General features: G+C 56.6%; 1 protein-coding gene across 1 annotated transcript; it reads right to left on the bottom strand.

Moving 5' to 3' along the window:
* Positions 1–425: 425 nt before the first annotated feature.
* Positions 426–11,619, bottom strand: PYGM (glycogen phosphorylase, muscle associated; the record flags this gene model as incomplete). Its single annotated transcript, XM_082627449.1, has 20 exons — positions 426–800; positions 914–980; positions 1,191–1,325; positions 3,253–3,460; positions 3,904–4,045; positions 4,173–4,231; positions 4,543–4,690; positions 5,032–5,133; positions 5,691–5,805; positions 6,102–6,265; positions 6,426–6,572; positions 6,819–6,911; positions 7,246–7,389; positions 7,806–7,888; positions 7,975–8,086; positions 9,356–9,487; positions 9,865–9,968; positions 10,053–10,131; positions 10,220–10,321; positions 11,377–11,619. The coding sequence occupies 20 exons, from the start codon at positions 11,617–11,619 to the stop codon at positions 651–653; spliced, it is 2,529 nt and encodes an 842-aa protein (XP_082483575.1). The 3' UTR covers positions 426–650.
* Between the last annotated feature and the right edge of the window lie 4,172 nt (positions 11,620–15,791).

The following is a 15,791-nucleotide window of genomic DNA, read 5'->3' as shown; positions in this document are numbered from 1 at the left end:
AGGGCGGAATCAAGAAGGCGCCAACCACCCAGAGGCTCCTCCCCCTTTTGAGTCCGGGGGGCCCCCCCCGACCGCGTGGATCTTCAGTAGTCCTGGAGGCCTCTGCCTAAGTCCCAGCTCCCGGCCCCGGGTGGGCCCCACCCGGGCGGATGCCACGCCCCCGGCCAGCCTAGCAGGCAGCTGACCTAGTATGGACACAGCACTGGGGAGAGAGGCGTGGAGGGTGACGCTTGGAAATGGGCAGGAGAGTCCGGGCCCCGCCCCCACAGGCCGCCCCCACCTTCTGAGGGGACGCACCTGACACGGGTGGGGGTAAGGCACGGTGACTGCGCAGCTGCTATGTCGCCCAGAGCTAAAAATATTTCCCAACAGAGAGAGGAGTAAGGAGGCTCCCAAGGAGAACCAGTTTATTGGGGAGTGGGTGAAGTTGGTCAGACCCATAAATAGGAGCGGGCGGGGAGCCGAGGACAGGACGGGAGCAGTGGCCTTAGTCACGCTGAACACTGGGATCTCAAGGCTGATGGGAAATGGGGTTCCAGGAAGAGGTTTAGAGATCTAACTCCAGTACCCCACCCTCTGGATGAGGAGCTGGAGCTGGCCCAAGGGATTGCCAACAGACTCAGGGGCAGGTTTGGGTCTGGTCTAGAGGCTCAGATCTTCTCATCAGGTGCTGGCAGGCGCTGGCGGTTAGGCTCCACGCCCCAGATCTCCCTGGCGTACTGGGCAATGGTGCGGTCACTAGAGAACTTGCCAGAGGCGGCTATGTTCCGGATCACCATCTGCGTCCACTCTCTCGGGTTCTACAAGCCAAAAGGGAGCTCTGGGTTTGCTCTGCCAGTGGGGTCCCCACCTACCACCTCATCCCAACCAGGGCCACCAAAGCCCTGCCAACCCCTGGTCCAGGACCCCTCACCTTGTACAGCTCACTGACTCTCTCCTGGCATTTAACGTACTCTTCATAATCTGCAAAGACTTTAAACCTGGAGGGGAATGGAGAAGCAGGAAGTTTCATGAGGTCAAGGGCCAAGCCCATCCAGTCCCACTGGATTTCTGGGGACCTGAACAGTGATGCTGCTTCCAAAGGAATCTAGTCCCAACTGCCCAGAAGCCCTGTCCAGCCTCCGCACCACATCTGAGCCCTACTGAGCCCAGCAGCCCCACGTGCACAGTTTCCTGGCCGGCCAGCTCACCGGTCATGGTGCATGAGCATGTTGACAATGTCCTTGAACAGGTCGGGCTGTTTGGGGGAGAAGAAGCCACTGCTCAGCTGGTCAATGATGTGCCGAAGCTCTGGAATTCGGTCATAATATTCCTGGGCATTGTACCTGTTGGGGAAGAGCCGTAGTCAGTGCCCTGGAAATAGGTTCCTGGCTCCTCCTCCTCCAGCAAAAATCCAGCAAGTTCCAAGCCCCAGGGTCAAAACCCAGGCCCAGCCTGCTACTGCCCTGCCCCCAGCTGCCACACTCCCTCTGGAGGTCTTTCCAAGAGGCCCCCTCCCTTCTCAGCTCAGCTTTTCATCCCCCACTTTGTGGATGAGGAAACTGAGGCCTAGAGAGGAGAGAAAGGTAGTGTCAGAAGCAAAGGCCCCAAACCAAGCGCTCTTCTTCCCACACACCACCACTGTCTCCCAACAGGTTTCTTTCCTCCGTGAATGGCTTTTCTCCCCCACCATCCACAGCCCATCCCTGGCCTCGCTTTCAGGCCCCAGGAGGAGCGAACAGGTACATCCTGAGGAACATCCTTAAATTCAAACCATCCAGTCAAGCTCATCGCTGTGTCTGGCACCAACTTTCCTCCAGGGTCCCGCTTCCTAAGGCAGCACAATCCATTCCTGAGCCACCTGGGTTCAGATCTCTCAAGACCAGTCTCATCTCTTTCCTCCCTTTCTCTCTTCCAACCAGAAACCAAGTCTGCCTCCTCAACAATGTCCCTAATCCCCATCCCCAGCACTGGCCTGCTGCAGGGGACTCCCCCTGCCATCTGGTGTCAGCCCCACACTGGTCCCCCACCTAGATATTGTCCCCTCCAGTCAAGCCTCCCTCCTGCAGCCGAAAGTGTCCATCTGGAGCCGAGTTCTGAACGTGCTGGACTTTGCTCAAAACATTTCACACTTCCTTCCTGTCCAAAGGACCAAGTCTGCCACGCTTCCAATGCAGGGGATGCGGGTTCAATCCCTAGTCGAGGAACTGAGATCCCACGTGTCACACGGTGCAACCAAAACAAGAACAACAACAAGGGACCAAGTCTAAACTTTCTGGTCAGGCCCCACAGGAGAAGTTCCTATCAACATTCAGTGACAGCTCTTGTAAGCTGTTGGTGGGAGTGTGCACTGGTACCAACTTTCTGGAAAACAATTTGACAATGTGTATCAGGAGCCTTAAGAACTCATACTTGTTACTCAAATATCCCCTTCTAATAATTATCTTAAGGAAATGATCAGAGATGTGGACATCAATGTAAAAGGTTAGTCATCCCAGGGACGTTTATCCTAACAGACAGGGGAAATCAACCTTAATGTCCAACCATCTGGAACTAGTTAAATAAGTTATGCCATGTCCATAGGATAGAATGCTATACAAACATTGAAAATATCTTGAAGACTATTTAATGACATGGAAAATGCCTCACCAATGTTAAGATAACAGGATTCAATATTGTACATACATTATTCCCAACTTTTAAAAACTATATACACACACAGATAAATACACGAAGAAAAAGAGAACTGTGGCTTTAAATCTGGGTGATGAGATTATGGACAACGGTTGTTTTATTCTTTGTGGCTTTGTATTTTTCTAACCAGTGAGCAGGTACTGCTTTTATGATAAGAAAAAATCATATTTTAAAATGTTAAAAATGTAATGCCAGGAAAATGTCTTCTCTGAAGATCTATGTTTCTGACCACAAGCACAGATATAACTACTGTACTCATATTTCCCTTTTTGCCATGGCTGCCAGGGAGCTAAGAATTTCACTTTACTTCCAATTCCAGAAATAATATTATCTCTTAGGGTTGATATTATTTTCTCTTCCTTTTCCTTCAGTTCTATGTTACTTCTTTCTTTTCCCATTTTATTAACCTGATTTGTTATAAGTTACCTCAAAAGTTTTCTAGACTCGTGATGGCCGTAACTAAGACCCTTTGCAGCCTGGACCGGACTTTCCAGTCATGCCTCTTGCTCCTGGCTCTACCCTCCAGCACTCGCACCTTGATGCCTCCTGCCCACAGACTGTGAACTTTGCAGCCCATACCCTCTCTGGTCAAGCCTTTCCACGTCCTCCACCCGCATGCCGAAGATGAAGATGTTCTCCTCTCCCGCCTCTTCTGCCATCTCCACATTGGCCCCATCCATGGTGCCAATGGTCAGAGCCCCATTGAGCATGAACTTCATGTTGCCAGTGCCTGAGGCCTCAGTGCCCGCAGTAGAGATCTGCTCGGAAAGGTCAGCAGCCGGGATCACTGTGGGGGGGGGGGGGGCAGCAGGGGACAAGCTCAGCTCCAGGAAGAGCCCCAGACCAGCTAGAGACTCTGGAGTTAGTGTGGCCCTAGGCCTAGCCAGATTCAGAGTCCCTTCCACCCCAACGCTCCAGTCTTAACCAACTAAGTCTCTCTCTCACTGCCCCCCACCGCCCCGCCACCTCTTGTTGATTCTTGAACATCTGGGACCTAACCTGGACTCCCCCTACCCCCCAGCTCCATCGTGTGATTTAAAGGGCACCACTGAGGCCCATCTCCCCTATAATTTCACCCCATACCACCATTAAAGGGACATCCTCATTTGAGTATTGTCCTCTCCAGATTCTTCCTTAAAGTGCAAGCACCCTAAGAAGAGGAGATTAATATCTCTTCCTGGGACTGAACTAATCAGAGCTTCCCTAGGGTCCCCAGTGGCGGCATTCCACCTTTCTCGGCCAGTGAGACTCGGTAGTTCTCCAGGAAGATCACGCGGAGGCGGTCTCCCACCACCGGGTCGTGGTTGACCACATCCCCAATGGCTGTAATGAGTTTGATGATCATCTTGGCCATGTGGTACCCGGGTGCAGCCTGCGGGAGCACAGTCTGGGGTCAGCTCCACAGCCTGACCTCCTACCCCCATCCTGCAACCCAGCCAAGCTGACCTCAACCTGGATATCAAAGAACCACAGCCGTGGTCTGCAGCCCGGCTTCTCACCTTCCCTCCAATCATCACAGTCCGAGGCACAAAAAACTTATTGGGATCCTTCTTGATGCCTGTGGAGAAAGAGAGGGATCCAGTGAGTGGGCCAGGTTTTCCCTCTGGGCAGTAACACCTGACAGCATCCATCCAGCCAGGGCTGGGCTGGGAGACAGTAGCCCTGACTTGGGCAATCACTTGCTTTGTGACCTCAGATCTGTCACTTCCTCCCCCTCTGAGCCTCAGTTTGCCCATCTGTGAAATGGGGATAATTCCATGTCCCAAGAGTTATCCTGAGGTCAAAGGAGATGTTGATCAGGAAGTATATAGTATCCTGGGAGGTACACAGAGTGGGTAACCGAGAGCCAGAGGGAACCCTGCCACTCACGGTTGTACATTGTGATGACATGGAGGCAGTTGAGGAGCTGGCGTTTATATTCATGAATCCGCTTCACCTGGATGTCGAAGAGCGAGTTGGGGTTGATGTGGACTTTGTATTCCCTCTCTAGGTACGCAGAGAACTTTAACTTGTTTTCCTGAAGGCAGGGGAGTAGAGAGAGCTCACCAATAGGCCTCAGCCTCAGGAAATCCTACAGTCTCATTTCTTTCCCAGGAAGGTGAGGATAGAAGTCTCCCTTGCCACCTTCATCCACTCCTGCATCAGGGCAGACATTGCTAATCAATGTCAGCACTCTTCCAGTGAGGTCAGATGATGCCTTCCCACCGTGGACTGACTCCAGGCAACTTCTACCAATGGCCTGAGGTTGCAGAAGAGATGAGCTCTATCGGCCATTCCTGACTCAGACATCCGGCCCCTCCAGCACACTCCACTCAAGCCCCGGCACAGGGATCTGTCCCAGGTTGCAGCGCTCCTCACCTGCTTCACTTTGGCCACATCCCGGATAAAGGCTTCATCATCCACATAGGAGAGCAATTTGTGCAGCTGGTCCAGGTCTGCGATGTAGTCCTCTCCGATGCGCTGTGGGAAGATAGCTCTCAGTTAGGCCCATGTCCCTCCTCCGTCCTCCCTCACAGAGGGGTCCCTTTCCAGGTCAACAAAGCCCCATCCACTGCAGACAGCTCCTTCCTCTGCAGCCTCCCAGCTGGGGGGTGGTACATGTATGTGCATCTTTCCTCCCCTCCTGACCTTGAGCTCTGATGGCTGACCCCCATCTGACCCCACAGGCCTTCCTCTTGGCCTTTTCCTCTGACAGGCATTGACCTCAGGGCCCCGCTCCCACTCTCTGCCCCGTTCTGGTCTCACTCCAGATGTGACCTGCTGATAACCCCTCCATTAGACTGTGAATTCCACCAGGTTGACCTTCACAGCCAGGGCCTCCATTTGCCCACAGGCACCCTCATGCAAGGAAGAAAATGGTTCCCCTCCTCCAGACAGATGCAAGGCTTGGGGAACGCAGTGCAGGATGGACTTCAGCCCTCAGATGGGTGCCCTACAGTGAACCACATACACAACCACACCCAGATGCTCGCTGCGGTGACCGTGTTGACCCCTACTGGCCACACGTGAACACTCACCTCAGCAATGACCTCTGCCAGCCCAGGGTTACACATAACCAGCCAGCGCCGAGGAGTGATGCCGTTGGTCTTATTCTGGAACTTATAAGGCTCTAGCTCATAGAAGTCCTTGAAGCTACAGGATGGGGTCGGGGGATCACCAATCACCCCTGTGGGATGAAGGCCTCCTCCCTGGGGCCCCTACCCTGGTTTCTTGATGAAAGGGGCCTGGAGGGGAGGGGGAGGGTGCTGTGTGTTAGAGGGGTCACCTGGGGACAGGACTGGACTGGACGACAAGGCTATGATGCTTGTAAGAGTGGTGCCACCCGTGGAAGGGGCCAGCTGAGGGCAACTGTGAATGGCCGGTGCCGGGCAGTGAGGGGGTGAGCGGGGGTCCAGCAGGAGGGGCGGAGTCTGGGGAGCAGGTCTTACGTGGTCTTCTTGAGGATCTCGGAGTGGATGCGAGCCACGCCGTTGACAGCGTGTGAACCGGCGATGCACAGGTGCGCCATGTTGATGCGCTTCACCGCGCCCTCCTCCACCAGCGACATGCGCCTCAGCCGGTCTATATCCCCTGGGAATGCAGCCGCCACCCGCTGTGCCAGGAGAGCCCAGAGCTAGGACGGGGACCCAGGACCCAGGTTTCCAGCCCCTACCCCCAGATCTCTGTCCACAGTCCTCCCTGCCAGAGTCTCAGGAGCCATGCTTTCCATGCCCTCCACGCCCCACCCTCCACCCCATGCTTCCTCCACTCACATCAAGGAAGCGCTGGTTGATCTCATAGATGATCTGGAGGTGCCGGGGCAGCAGGGTCTCTATCAGGTGCACGGGCCAGCGCTCCAGGGCCTCGGGCAGCACCGTGTGGTTGGTATAGGCACAGGTCCTCACAGTCACATCCCATGCCTGACAGATGGGATGGGGAGGAAGGACCCCCAGGCTTAAGCCGGACGGCTCTCCACACACACTGTGCAGCCAAGAGCCCTGGCCCTGCCACTGCCATGCCAGGTTCTAGGACACCTGCCCACTGGGCCTCACACTGCCGTCTGTGCAGTGGGGGCTCCACCCACATCTTTCCACTCCCCAGACTGGGAGGGGAACCCTGAGATGCAGAGGGTGAGGCAGGGGTGGAGGAGGGGCCCTGAAGCCCACCTTGTCCCAGTCCAGCCGCTCCTGGTCCACCAGAATCCTCATCAGCTCGGGGATGGCCAAGGAGGGGTGGGTATCATTGAGCTGGATGGCCACCTGGGGGCGGAGGGGGGCACTGGAGTCAGTCTGGACTCCAAACCAAGGCTATGATCGCTGTCCTTTGCCCCTTCAGAGCACCCTCCCCCAGGGCCCCTCATGGTTCTAGGGTTGAGCTGGGGGTGGAGGCCCTCACGGGGGCAGGTATGGGGCAGGAGGAAGAGGGGAGCGAGGTTGTATTGAGGATCGCGAGCAGATCCCCCCACACCCACCCCCAACACCCAGCCTCCATTTCCTCATCTGTAAAATGGGCGGTTCAGGCTGAGACTGGAGGGAGGAGGCATGGCACCCATCACAGGAGGTGTAGAGGCCGGCCTTCCCTGGGGCCTGGTACCTTATCCGGGAAGGCGTCGAAGCTCGTGCGCACAGGGTCTAGGCAGCCGAACTTGGAGGATTTGAAGCGGCGGATGATGTCCTGGAGTGTGGCAGCCACTACGAAGTACTCCTGCTTCAGCCGCAGCTCTTTCCCCTCAAAGAACTGGGGACAGTGCCAGGCAGGGCGGAGTCAAGGTGGTGGCCTAACACTGCTGTGGGTGTGGCCAGGGGAGACTCCCCCACACACCAAGATTCCTGAGCCCTGAGCTGCCCCACCTCAGGGACCCAGGGGTCTTTCTCCCACCAAGAAGCAGCAATGTGGATGGTAGCAGGAGGCAGGGCTAAGGACCAGGAATATTGTGGGTCTTACCAGGGAGCTCATCCAAAGTGCCCCACCCTAACCTGCTGCCCCCAGGACTCAGGCATCCTCCCACTTAAAGAACTTGGGGGAAGAACAGGACACACAGGGGCCAGCAATATGCCTTGGGTGTGACTAGGGCACCGGCAGGTGTCACTCCCCTTCTCCTGCCCTCTCTCATGCACTCTGGCTTCCTGTCCCCAGCCCAGGGGGTAACATACGTTGTCGTTGGGGTACAGGACACGGGAGATATTCTCAGCCAGGTTGCGGTCCAGCACAGCCTGGATGTAGCCACCGACGTTGACTGAGGAACGAATGTGGGGACAGGGTCAGGCTTGAGTCGAGTGTGGGCAGGGGTGGGTAGGGGCTGCTGACTTTGGCTGAACTCACAGTCCTTGAGGTTGAAGTCATTGGGGGCCTTGGCAGACCACAGGCGCATGGTATTGACGATGTTGTTGCGGTAGCCGGGCACGGGTGTGTCGTAAGGCATGGCCAACACCACCTGCGGGGCACCCGGTATGGCATCAAGAGGTGGCATCTCTCCCTGAGAGCCGGACTCCGTGCTCCGTCCCTGCACTCCCCCAGCTCCCTACGCCGGGTTCTAGTCCCAACTCTGGGTGACCACAAGCAACCCCGCCAACCTCTCTGGACCTCGTCCATAAAGAGGGGACTTCCCAGTGCCTCCCCACACTCCCTTGCCCCTCCTTGCTGGGCTGTTGTGAGGATTCCAGGAGGAGGCGGGGATGAGCTCGGAGCCCAGGGAGGGGCCCTGTTGGTAGCCACTCTGCCATGATGGCGATGAGCTGGCCGCTGGCCTGAGCACAGTCTAGAGGACACTCTGGACTCATGGAAGGGCTGGGGGGAATCATGGGGCCTGGCTGAGGGGGTCACGGAGGTCAAGGCCATCCAAAGGGCTTACGCCTGGTTGACCACAGGGCTAATTAGCAGTGACTAATGCTGGCCCCACATCCCACAATTAGCAAACATCAATAATTGCTGCCGATAGCTGCCTGCTACCACGGGGCGGGGGCACACCCATGCCTCCCTCCCCAACATTAAGTAGCCCCTGACTGGAGCAGAGTGAAAGCTGCGGCTCAGAGAGGGAAGGGACTGGCTCAAGAGCATAGAGCTAGGTGGGCAGCCAGAGCCCTGCTGGACCTTAGCGTGGATGACAGCAGGACAAACTCTCAATTCTGAAAGCCTAGAGGTTGCTGTGCAGCCATCTGGAGGCCGATGACCTGCAGCCACAGCAAGAGGACTGGCTGAGCTGGGATGTGGACACCTCGTTTAGCTTTCGGTTCCCTCTAACTTGCTCTGTGACCTTGAACAAGTCAATTGCCCTCTCCAGGCTTTAAGTTTCTCCCCTGTCCCCCTTTCTGGGCTGTGGCTTTGTTTCCCATCAAGCCCCCAGTTCAGATGTGCAGGGGAGTCAAGACCCCGTGATTATTCTTTGATGAGTCTTGTGGGTGGTGGCAAGGAGCCAGGTCAGGGGAGAAGCATTGGTACAGCAGGGGGGCCTCTCTCCTCCTCCCAGGCTCTGCACCTGGTCTGGCTGCCCTGTGACCCTGTCTCCAGCCTCTCCTGGTTCTAGCTGTGTGACCTTGAATAAGTCACTTAACCTCTCTGAGCCTCAGTGGCATCCATTATAAAAGAGCACTAGGTCCAGTAGCCTCCAGGCTCTTTCCTTGTTTCTGTTTCCTCTAGAACCTCCTCCCCTCTCCCTCACTAGATTTCTCCACCACCACACCCCACTCCCTCGCTTCCCCCTCACCTGCGTGTCCACCCACTTGGCCCCCTGGCTGGTGTGCTCCACTCGGCCATAGAAGTGCACAGGCAGTGTGAACTCGGGTCGGGCCTTCTCCCAGGGGTTGCCGTAGCGAAGCCAGTCATCAGCCTCCTCCATCTGAGCCCAAGGCAGGTCAGGGGAGAAAGGAGGGCAGTGTCAGAGCCAGGCTCACACCACAGCAGGTGGTGAGTAGGGAAGGAGCAGTGGCCCTAATGTGCCCTATACAGGGAGGGTGTAAATGAAGGGCTTTCGGGTAGGTGGGCCCCTGGTCTGGTGGAATATCCATGGGGACACGGTGTGTGTATGAGAGTCTGAGACATTCCACAGGTGTGGACCTCCTATCCCCGGAGCTAACAACTGGCTTGGGGCCAGGGGGAAGGGGCAAGGATGTTTTCCACCAAGGCTGGGGCTGGTTCTGGATCTATGTGCAGATGAATGAACAAATAGGGGTCTTCTCCATCATAACTACAAGGTCAGGGCCCAAGGTCACTCACCTGCCAACCCCCAGAGATCTTCTGGTTAAAAATCCCAAACTCATAGCGGATCCCGTAGCCATAGGCAGCCAGGCCCAGTGTCGCCATGGAGTCCAGAAAGCAGGCTAGGGGTGTGCATGGAGGTGGGTGTCAGAGACGCAGCACAAAGGAACCCTTCTGGCCAATCCCCTGCCACCCTGCTCACTTACCCGCCAGCCGGCCCAGGCCCCCGTTGCCCAGCCCTGCGTCCTCCTCGACTTCCTCCAGCTCCTCCATGTCCAGGCCCAGCTAGAGGCAGGAGGGTATGGCAGGCATCAGGGCCAAAGGCCAGCAGGTCAATCTCCCAAGCCCCAAGGCTTGCCCCACCCCTACACACCTGGTAGGTGGCCTCATCACAGGCATTCTCCAAGGCCAGGTTCACCATGGTGTTTTGTAGCGTCCGGCCTATGTAGAATTCCAGAGACAGGTAGTAGATCCTCTGCCCGGAGAGACAGGTGGGGAGGTGGAGGGGAGGACGTCAAGGCCACCCACTAACATTCAGCCAGGCCCAGCTGGGCCTGCACCTCTCATACTTCCTGCCCCACTCCTAGGTCCCAGCATGTTCCAGCCCTGCCTCCATTTCTCCCCCCTTCTCAGGCTTTGGGACCCAACAGGCAAGATTCTGCTCCCAGCATTTCTTCTGGCTTTGGACAAATCACTTTTCTTCTCTGAGCCTCAGTTTCCTCATCTGGAAAATGGGGCTGGCCATATCTACCTCAGGGGCCAGGAGAGGTGCCGAGGAGAGGTAGGAACTCCTTCCATTGTATGCAATCCTGCTAACAGCCCATCAGGGAGTCAGGACATAGGGAAGCCCCTCCAAGTGCTCCCCAAAAGGGAAAGCCAGGCCCAGAGAAAAACATCATTGGCTCAAGGTCACACAGGACTCAGGGCTAGAGTCGGCCACCTCCCGTCCTTGCAGAGGGCCCCCTGGCCCTCAAGCCTCAGTCCCAAGAAGGGGACGGAGAGCTGGCAGGATCCAGGACGCTGATGGTGCCTGGTCTTCTGGTTCCCTGGGTCCCCTCCCTGGCCCTCCCCCACTCCTGCCCAGAAGTGTCAGGTTGCTGACATTTACCAGTGACCCCAACAGACATTTGATCTCACCACCCCAGCTGCGCCCCATGCGCTGCACCAGCACACACACCATGCACGCATTCAATGATATGTCCTTCCACTTAGGGTCCAACCCAGGCCACAGGGGTCTTCCTGCCCCCCAGAAGCCCCTCCATTCTCTTGAGTGAGCCCTGGGCCTTTGCAACCAGCCTACCTGACCCGAGCCCCCTGACCTGCCCCCGTCCCAGATTTCTCCCCCTGGTTTGCCCCAGCAACCCATTGCACATGGCACCCCTGGATCCTCCAACCTCAGGAACCTGGAGTGACCCTTTAGTTGGCTGCAGAAAGCCCTGACCCCAGGGAGGGGCTGCCACTTGGTCAAGATCTCCCAGCCCCCAGGCAGGGCACCCAGCCCATTCCCTCCCGGGGTGCCCCAAGCAGCACCTTGGGGTCCGTCTCGTAGTAGTGCTGCTGCGTGCGGAGCCAGCGGCCCACGAGGTGGTCACGCACGGTGTAGGCCAGCGCAAAGTAGTAGTCTTGAGGGGTGGCCACATTGCGGTCTTTCACGAGGGTGAAGTGTAGGTGCCGGTTGAAGCTCTTCTTCAGCTCGGCCACATTCTCCACGCCGGCCAGGCCACGTACGCTGATCTGCTTTCTCTTCTCCTGGTCTGTCAGGGGCCGGGACATGGCTGCGGGAGGGTGGGCCGGACTGACCGTGTGGACGGGTGGGCGGCCTGAGCGGTGCCTCCAGCCAGGGAGTGGAGATCCCCAGCCAGCTGGTGCTTTAAAGCCTGGCTCTGGGCAACGTGCCCCGCCTCCTCCCTCAGTGGGTCGGTCTTGGCTTGGCCGCTCGGGGAGCTATTTTGGGGTGAGGGGAGGAGAGGAGAGGCAGGGAGGGCCGCCCTGGCTCATTCGTAGCCCTGCGTTGACCCACTTCCTCCAGGCCTCACACACTGGGGTCTGCTGTCTTCTGTCCCCGTCCCTGCCTTTTGCAGTGTCAGAGACAAGATGCAGCAGGCAGAGTGCTGGCTTGAGAGGTCTAAAGCTTGACTGGAGCCTCTGGGCTGTGACTTTGGCTGAGGTCGCCCTGATCTGGGCCCCTCTCCTGGTTATAGATGAAGGATGCAGCCTGATTGCGGGCCCTCAATCAGGACTCCTTGGAGAGGCCAAGGGGGCTGTCAAGGAGGACAGGTGACAGGAGGCCCAGCCTCCATCAGAGCAGCTTGACTTCAGTTCTAGATCTTCACCCAAGAGGCTGCAAACCACAGGCAGGATGACCTCTGGTCAAGCTTCCACGGTGGCCCTGGACCCGGGTGGGGAGGACACGTGGCAAGAGAGGCCAGGACTCCCCACAGGCTGAAGGCCCAGGCGCTGAGGATCAGGGTACCCCGAACATTAGAAGGGCAGCTAGCAGAGGACACTGGGTGGCTGGGAGAAGGGGGACCGGGCCCCCGGGTTCCAGGGGTGGTATGGGGAGGTTGCCTGAGGCAGGGCCCCTCCCCGCCCCACCCCCCTACAAAGTCAAGTCACTCTGAGCTCCCCCTGTTGCTGTCCCTCAAGGACCTCTGAAGTGACCTTTTGAGAGGGACGGTCAGATTACAGGCCAGCTTTGGCTAGAGGCCACCAGCCTGGAGCACGGGTCCCTGGGAACTGCAGTCCGGTGGCCCACAGGGGTAGAACTGAAGCACCCCCTACACAGACACACACACACACACACACCATTGGCCAATGGCATTAGGTCTCCTCATGACGCAGCTGCCAGGTGAGTGAGTGAAGGCCTTCTCCCATTCATCTCTCCCACCTGGGGCCACACACTGGACAGGCCTAAAGAGTGGGCCAGAAACGTATGGACACCAAGGGGGTAAAACTGCGGGGGGGGGATGGGGATGGTGGTGTGCTCAATTGGGCGATTGGGATTGACATGTATACACTGATGTGTATAAAATTGATGACAAATTAAGAACCTGCTGTATTAAAAAAAAAAAGAGTGGGCCAGGTTCACAAATGTGACTTCACCCGTAAAATGGGAGCTCCTGCACCCCGGGAATGTTACACCATTCCTCCTCATGGCCTGGCAGCTATAGATCCTTCCTTTTGTGGCTTTGGCTGCCCCCAACTCCCTGCTGGTGTCCTGGCCCCAGCACTGATTTGCTGTGGGAACTTAGGCTGGTTGCTTTACTTTCTAAGCCTTGAATTCCTTCAAGAAATGTATACTCTCAAGTGAGAATATAAATCCCTGCTTCCTCCAGCCACTGCCTCCTAGTCTTGTGGAGGCTGACCTCAGATCCTGCTTTGTTCTTTGAGCAAAAGGAGCCCAGGGCCTGGTGCTATTTCAAAGGAGGCCTGGGCTTCCCGGGGCAGGGCGGTGGGCCGGTGGAAGGGGAGAACTGGGTGCTCTGGTCTGAGGGCCAAGGAAGCAGGTCAGAGACCGGGACAACCGCAGGATGCTATTGAGTCTGGTTCAAGGAAGGCCAAGCTGTTTCTGAGGACTCTCTGAGCCACAGCCGACCCAGCCCTGGAATTACCACCCTAGTATGGGGGCCAAACTCCAAGTCTTCCAAAGGCCAAGCTCTGCTCTACCCCTGCTCCCAAAGGGTGTCTGTTCTGGTCTTTCATAGTGCATGCTTCAAAGCAGAGAAAAAAGACCACGAAGAGAACACCAAAACACATCTGCACAGATGCCATGAGAACATAGAAAATTTCCTCTTAAGGCTTGTTTGCATTTTAAGTTTTTTACACCTTGTATTTCAAAAGAATGCCTGGTGGCTCTCAGGTCTCACAGTTCCCACCCTCAGCCTTTCTTCCCGGGCTGTGCATCTGGGGAGGTTCACCCCACCCTCCACCAACCACCTGGTCTCTGGGTTTGGCCAGCATCTTGGGCTGCCTGGCCTGTGGTTCCTTGTGGAGGGCCGGGTAGAGCTCAGAAGCTTCTTGGCACAGTTGTCAACAAGGTAGCACCAGTTACCCATGTTGTCACCTCATGCCCCAACTGTGGCTGCATGCTCTGGCCATACAAACCTTTGCACGGACCCCTAATTTTCCTGCCACTATGGACCTGCTCCTAACAGAGCATTCCTAGCTTCTTACCCTGCTGCCCAAGTCAACTCAATCCATGCCCCCTCCCTGCTCATCAACTCAGTGCTCACCCTGCCCCTGCACTCAAGGAACTTGCTGAACTGGGACACATCCTGTTTCTCTTGGGAAACAGATGTACTTTGAACTGGTTTCTCCAACTACCTTTCTTGTGGGTTCTTTTGGTCTTTGTTGCGTCACTTGCACCCACTCAAACTTTCCAGTCTTTTCCAAAGGTGACGCCACCTCAGGAGCCCATTTTGCATCCCCCAGCCCAGCATGATGTTAACTTGAAGGCTGAAACTGACCTGTTTCCCCAAGTCCTTCTCCCCTTTCACCCCCATTAGTGTTGCGTGCATAGATTTTAAAGAACCCTGAGAGCACACTTTCCCAACCTGAAATAACTCAAGGTTGTTTACGTCCGACTAGGTTTCTGAACAGAAATCCTGCCTCCTTCCTGGGACCAATCTCGGGTTTCTCCAGAGCCCTTGGCTGGGTCTCAGTAACAGAGCCCTAACAGTGACCTTTCCCAACCGACATTCCTTTCACCAACCTAGCTTTGAGGGGGTGGGGAGACACTGCTGCTGCGGCAGAACAGAAACAGGGTCAAGTAGAGGGCTCTTCTCTACCCTAGGTGTCCAAGGCAGGTGGGAGAGCACTTCTCCCTCCTGTTCCACCACAAAGGCAGGTGCTTGCTGTGGTTCCGAGGGCCAAGCCTTGTTGCTCTCTCTTCCATTTCAGGGCCTTGAGCTGCTTGGAGAAAGGCCAACGCTGATGCCTCTTCAGCCACTTTAGTTACCCTCCAAAACCTTCACAAAAGCTGATGGCAGGGAGCAGAAAGGGAGTGAGCACAGGAAGGGAGCTGGCCCCAGGGGAGAGAAACGGAGCTAGCTGGGCTGTGGTTAAGTCATTTATTGATTTTATTTCTAAAACCCACATAGCGCCACTTTGCCTCTTCCAGAGCTTCAAAGAGCTAATTAACTGCCCAATGAGCCCACCAGGGAAACCAAGCTTGTGGGGGGGAAGCAATGAGTTGAAGCCGAGGTCAAAGAGGGTTGCCAGGCCCCAGGCCCTGCCCCCATTCTGTCAGCTAAGAACAAAGAGAAAAGATCTCCCCTCTCCCTTTCAGTCAACTGAAGTTTAGGGCTTGCTTAGGAAGACCCAGGCAACAGGTCTGGGTTCTGAGGCTTCATTAACCCCTGCGGGCCTACAGCAAACACAGGCACCCTGGATGGGGCCCAGACACCCAGGCTCTGCCCCAGATAAAACAGCAGCGGCCAGCCCCAGCCTCAAGCTGGAAAGCAGCCCAGGCCAGCGCTGTGCTGTCCCCACTGGCCAGGAGCCGTGGGCAACAGGAGCTTGCTGTCCCTCAGCCTCCTGGAAGGAAGGAAAGCTAGGGGGAAAGGGCAGGCCCCAGCACAGCTCTCCCCAGGGGAACTATAGCAAAGCAGCAGCAGCTGAACAAGACACTCACTGCCCCATGTGATGTCCTGAGGTGGATTTTTCTGGTGTCACCATGGGCCCTATCTACTACCCCAGACACGGAAGACCGAAACAGCCTGAGACCCTCTGCGAAGTGCTTACAAAGCACAAGGTGGGGCCCCTTCTCCTACCCCACCTCTCCCCGAAGCCCGCAGTGCTGGCAGACTGCGAGTCACCGGCAGAGAGGAAAAAAGCCACTTGGCGGTTTTAACTTTAGCAGCTCGGAGCCTGACAGGCAGGATTAGCTGGCTTGACCTTTAGCGCCGATGCCTCCCTAGGCCCAGGACCTCAGTCAGGCGGCAGCT

This window comes from Mesoplodon mirus (genome assembly GCF_964341445.2).
Source record: "Mesoplodon mirus genome assembly, chromosome: 7".
In the NCBI taxonomy this organism is placed as follows: Eukaryota; Metazoa; Chordata; class Mammalia; order Artiodactyla; family Ziphiidae; genus Mesoplodon; species Mesoplodon mirus.
This window is presented reverse-complemented; position numbering and strand designations above follow the sequence as displayed.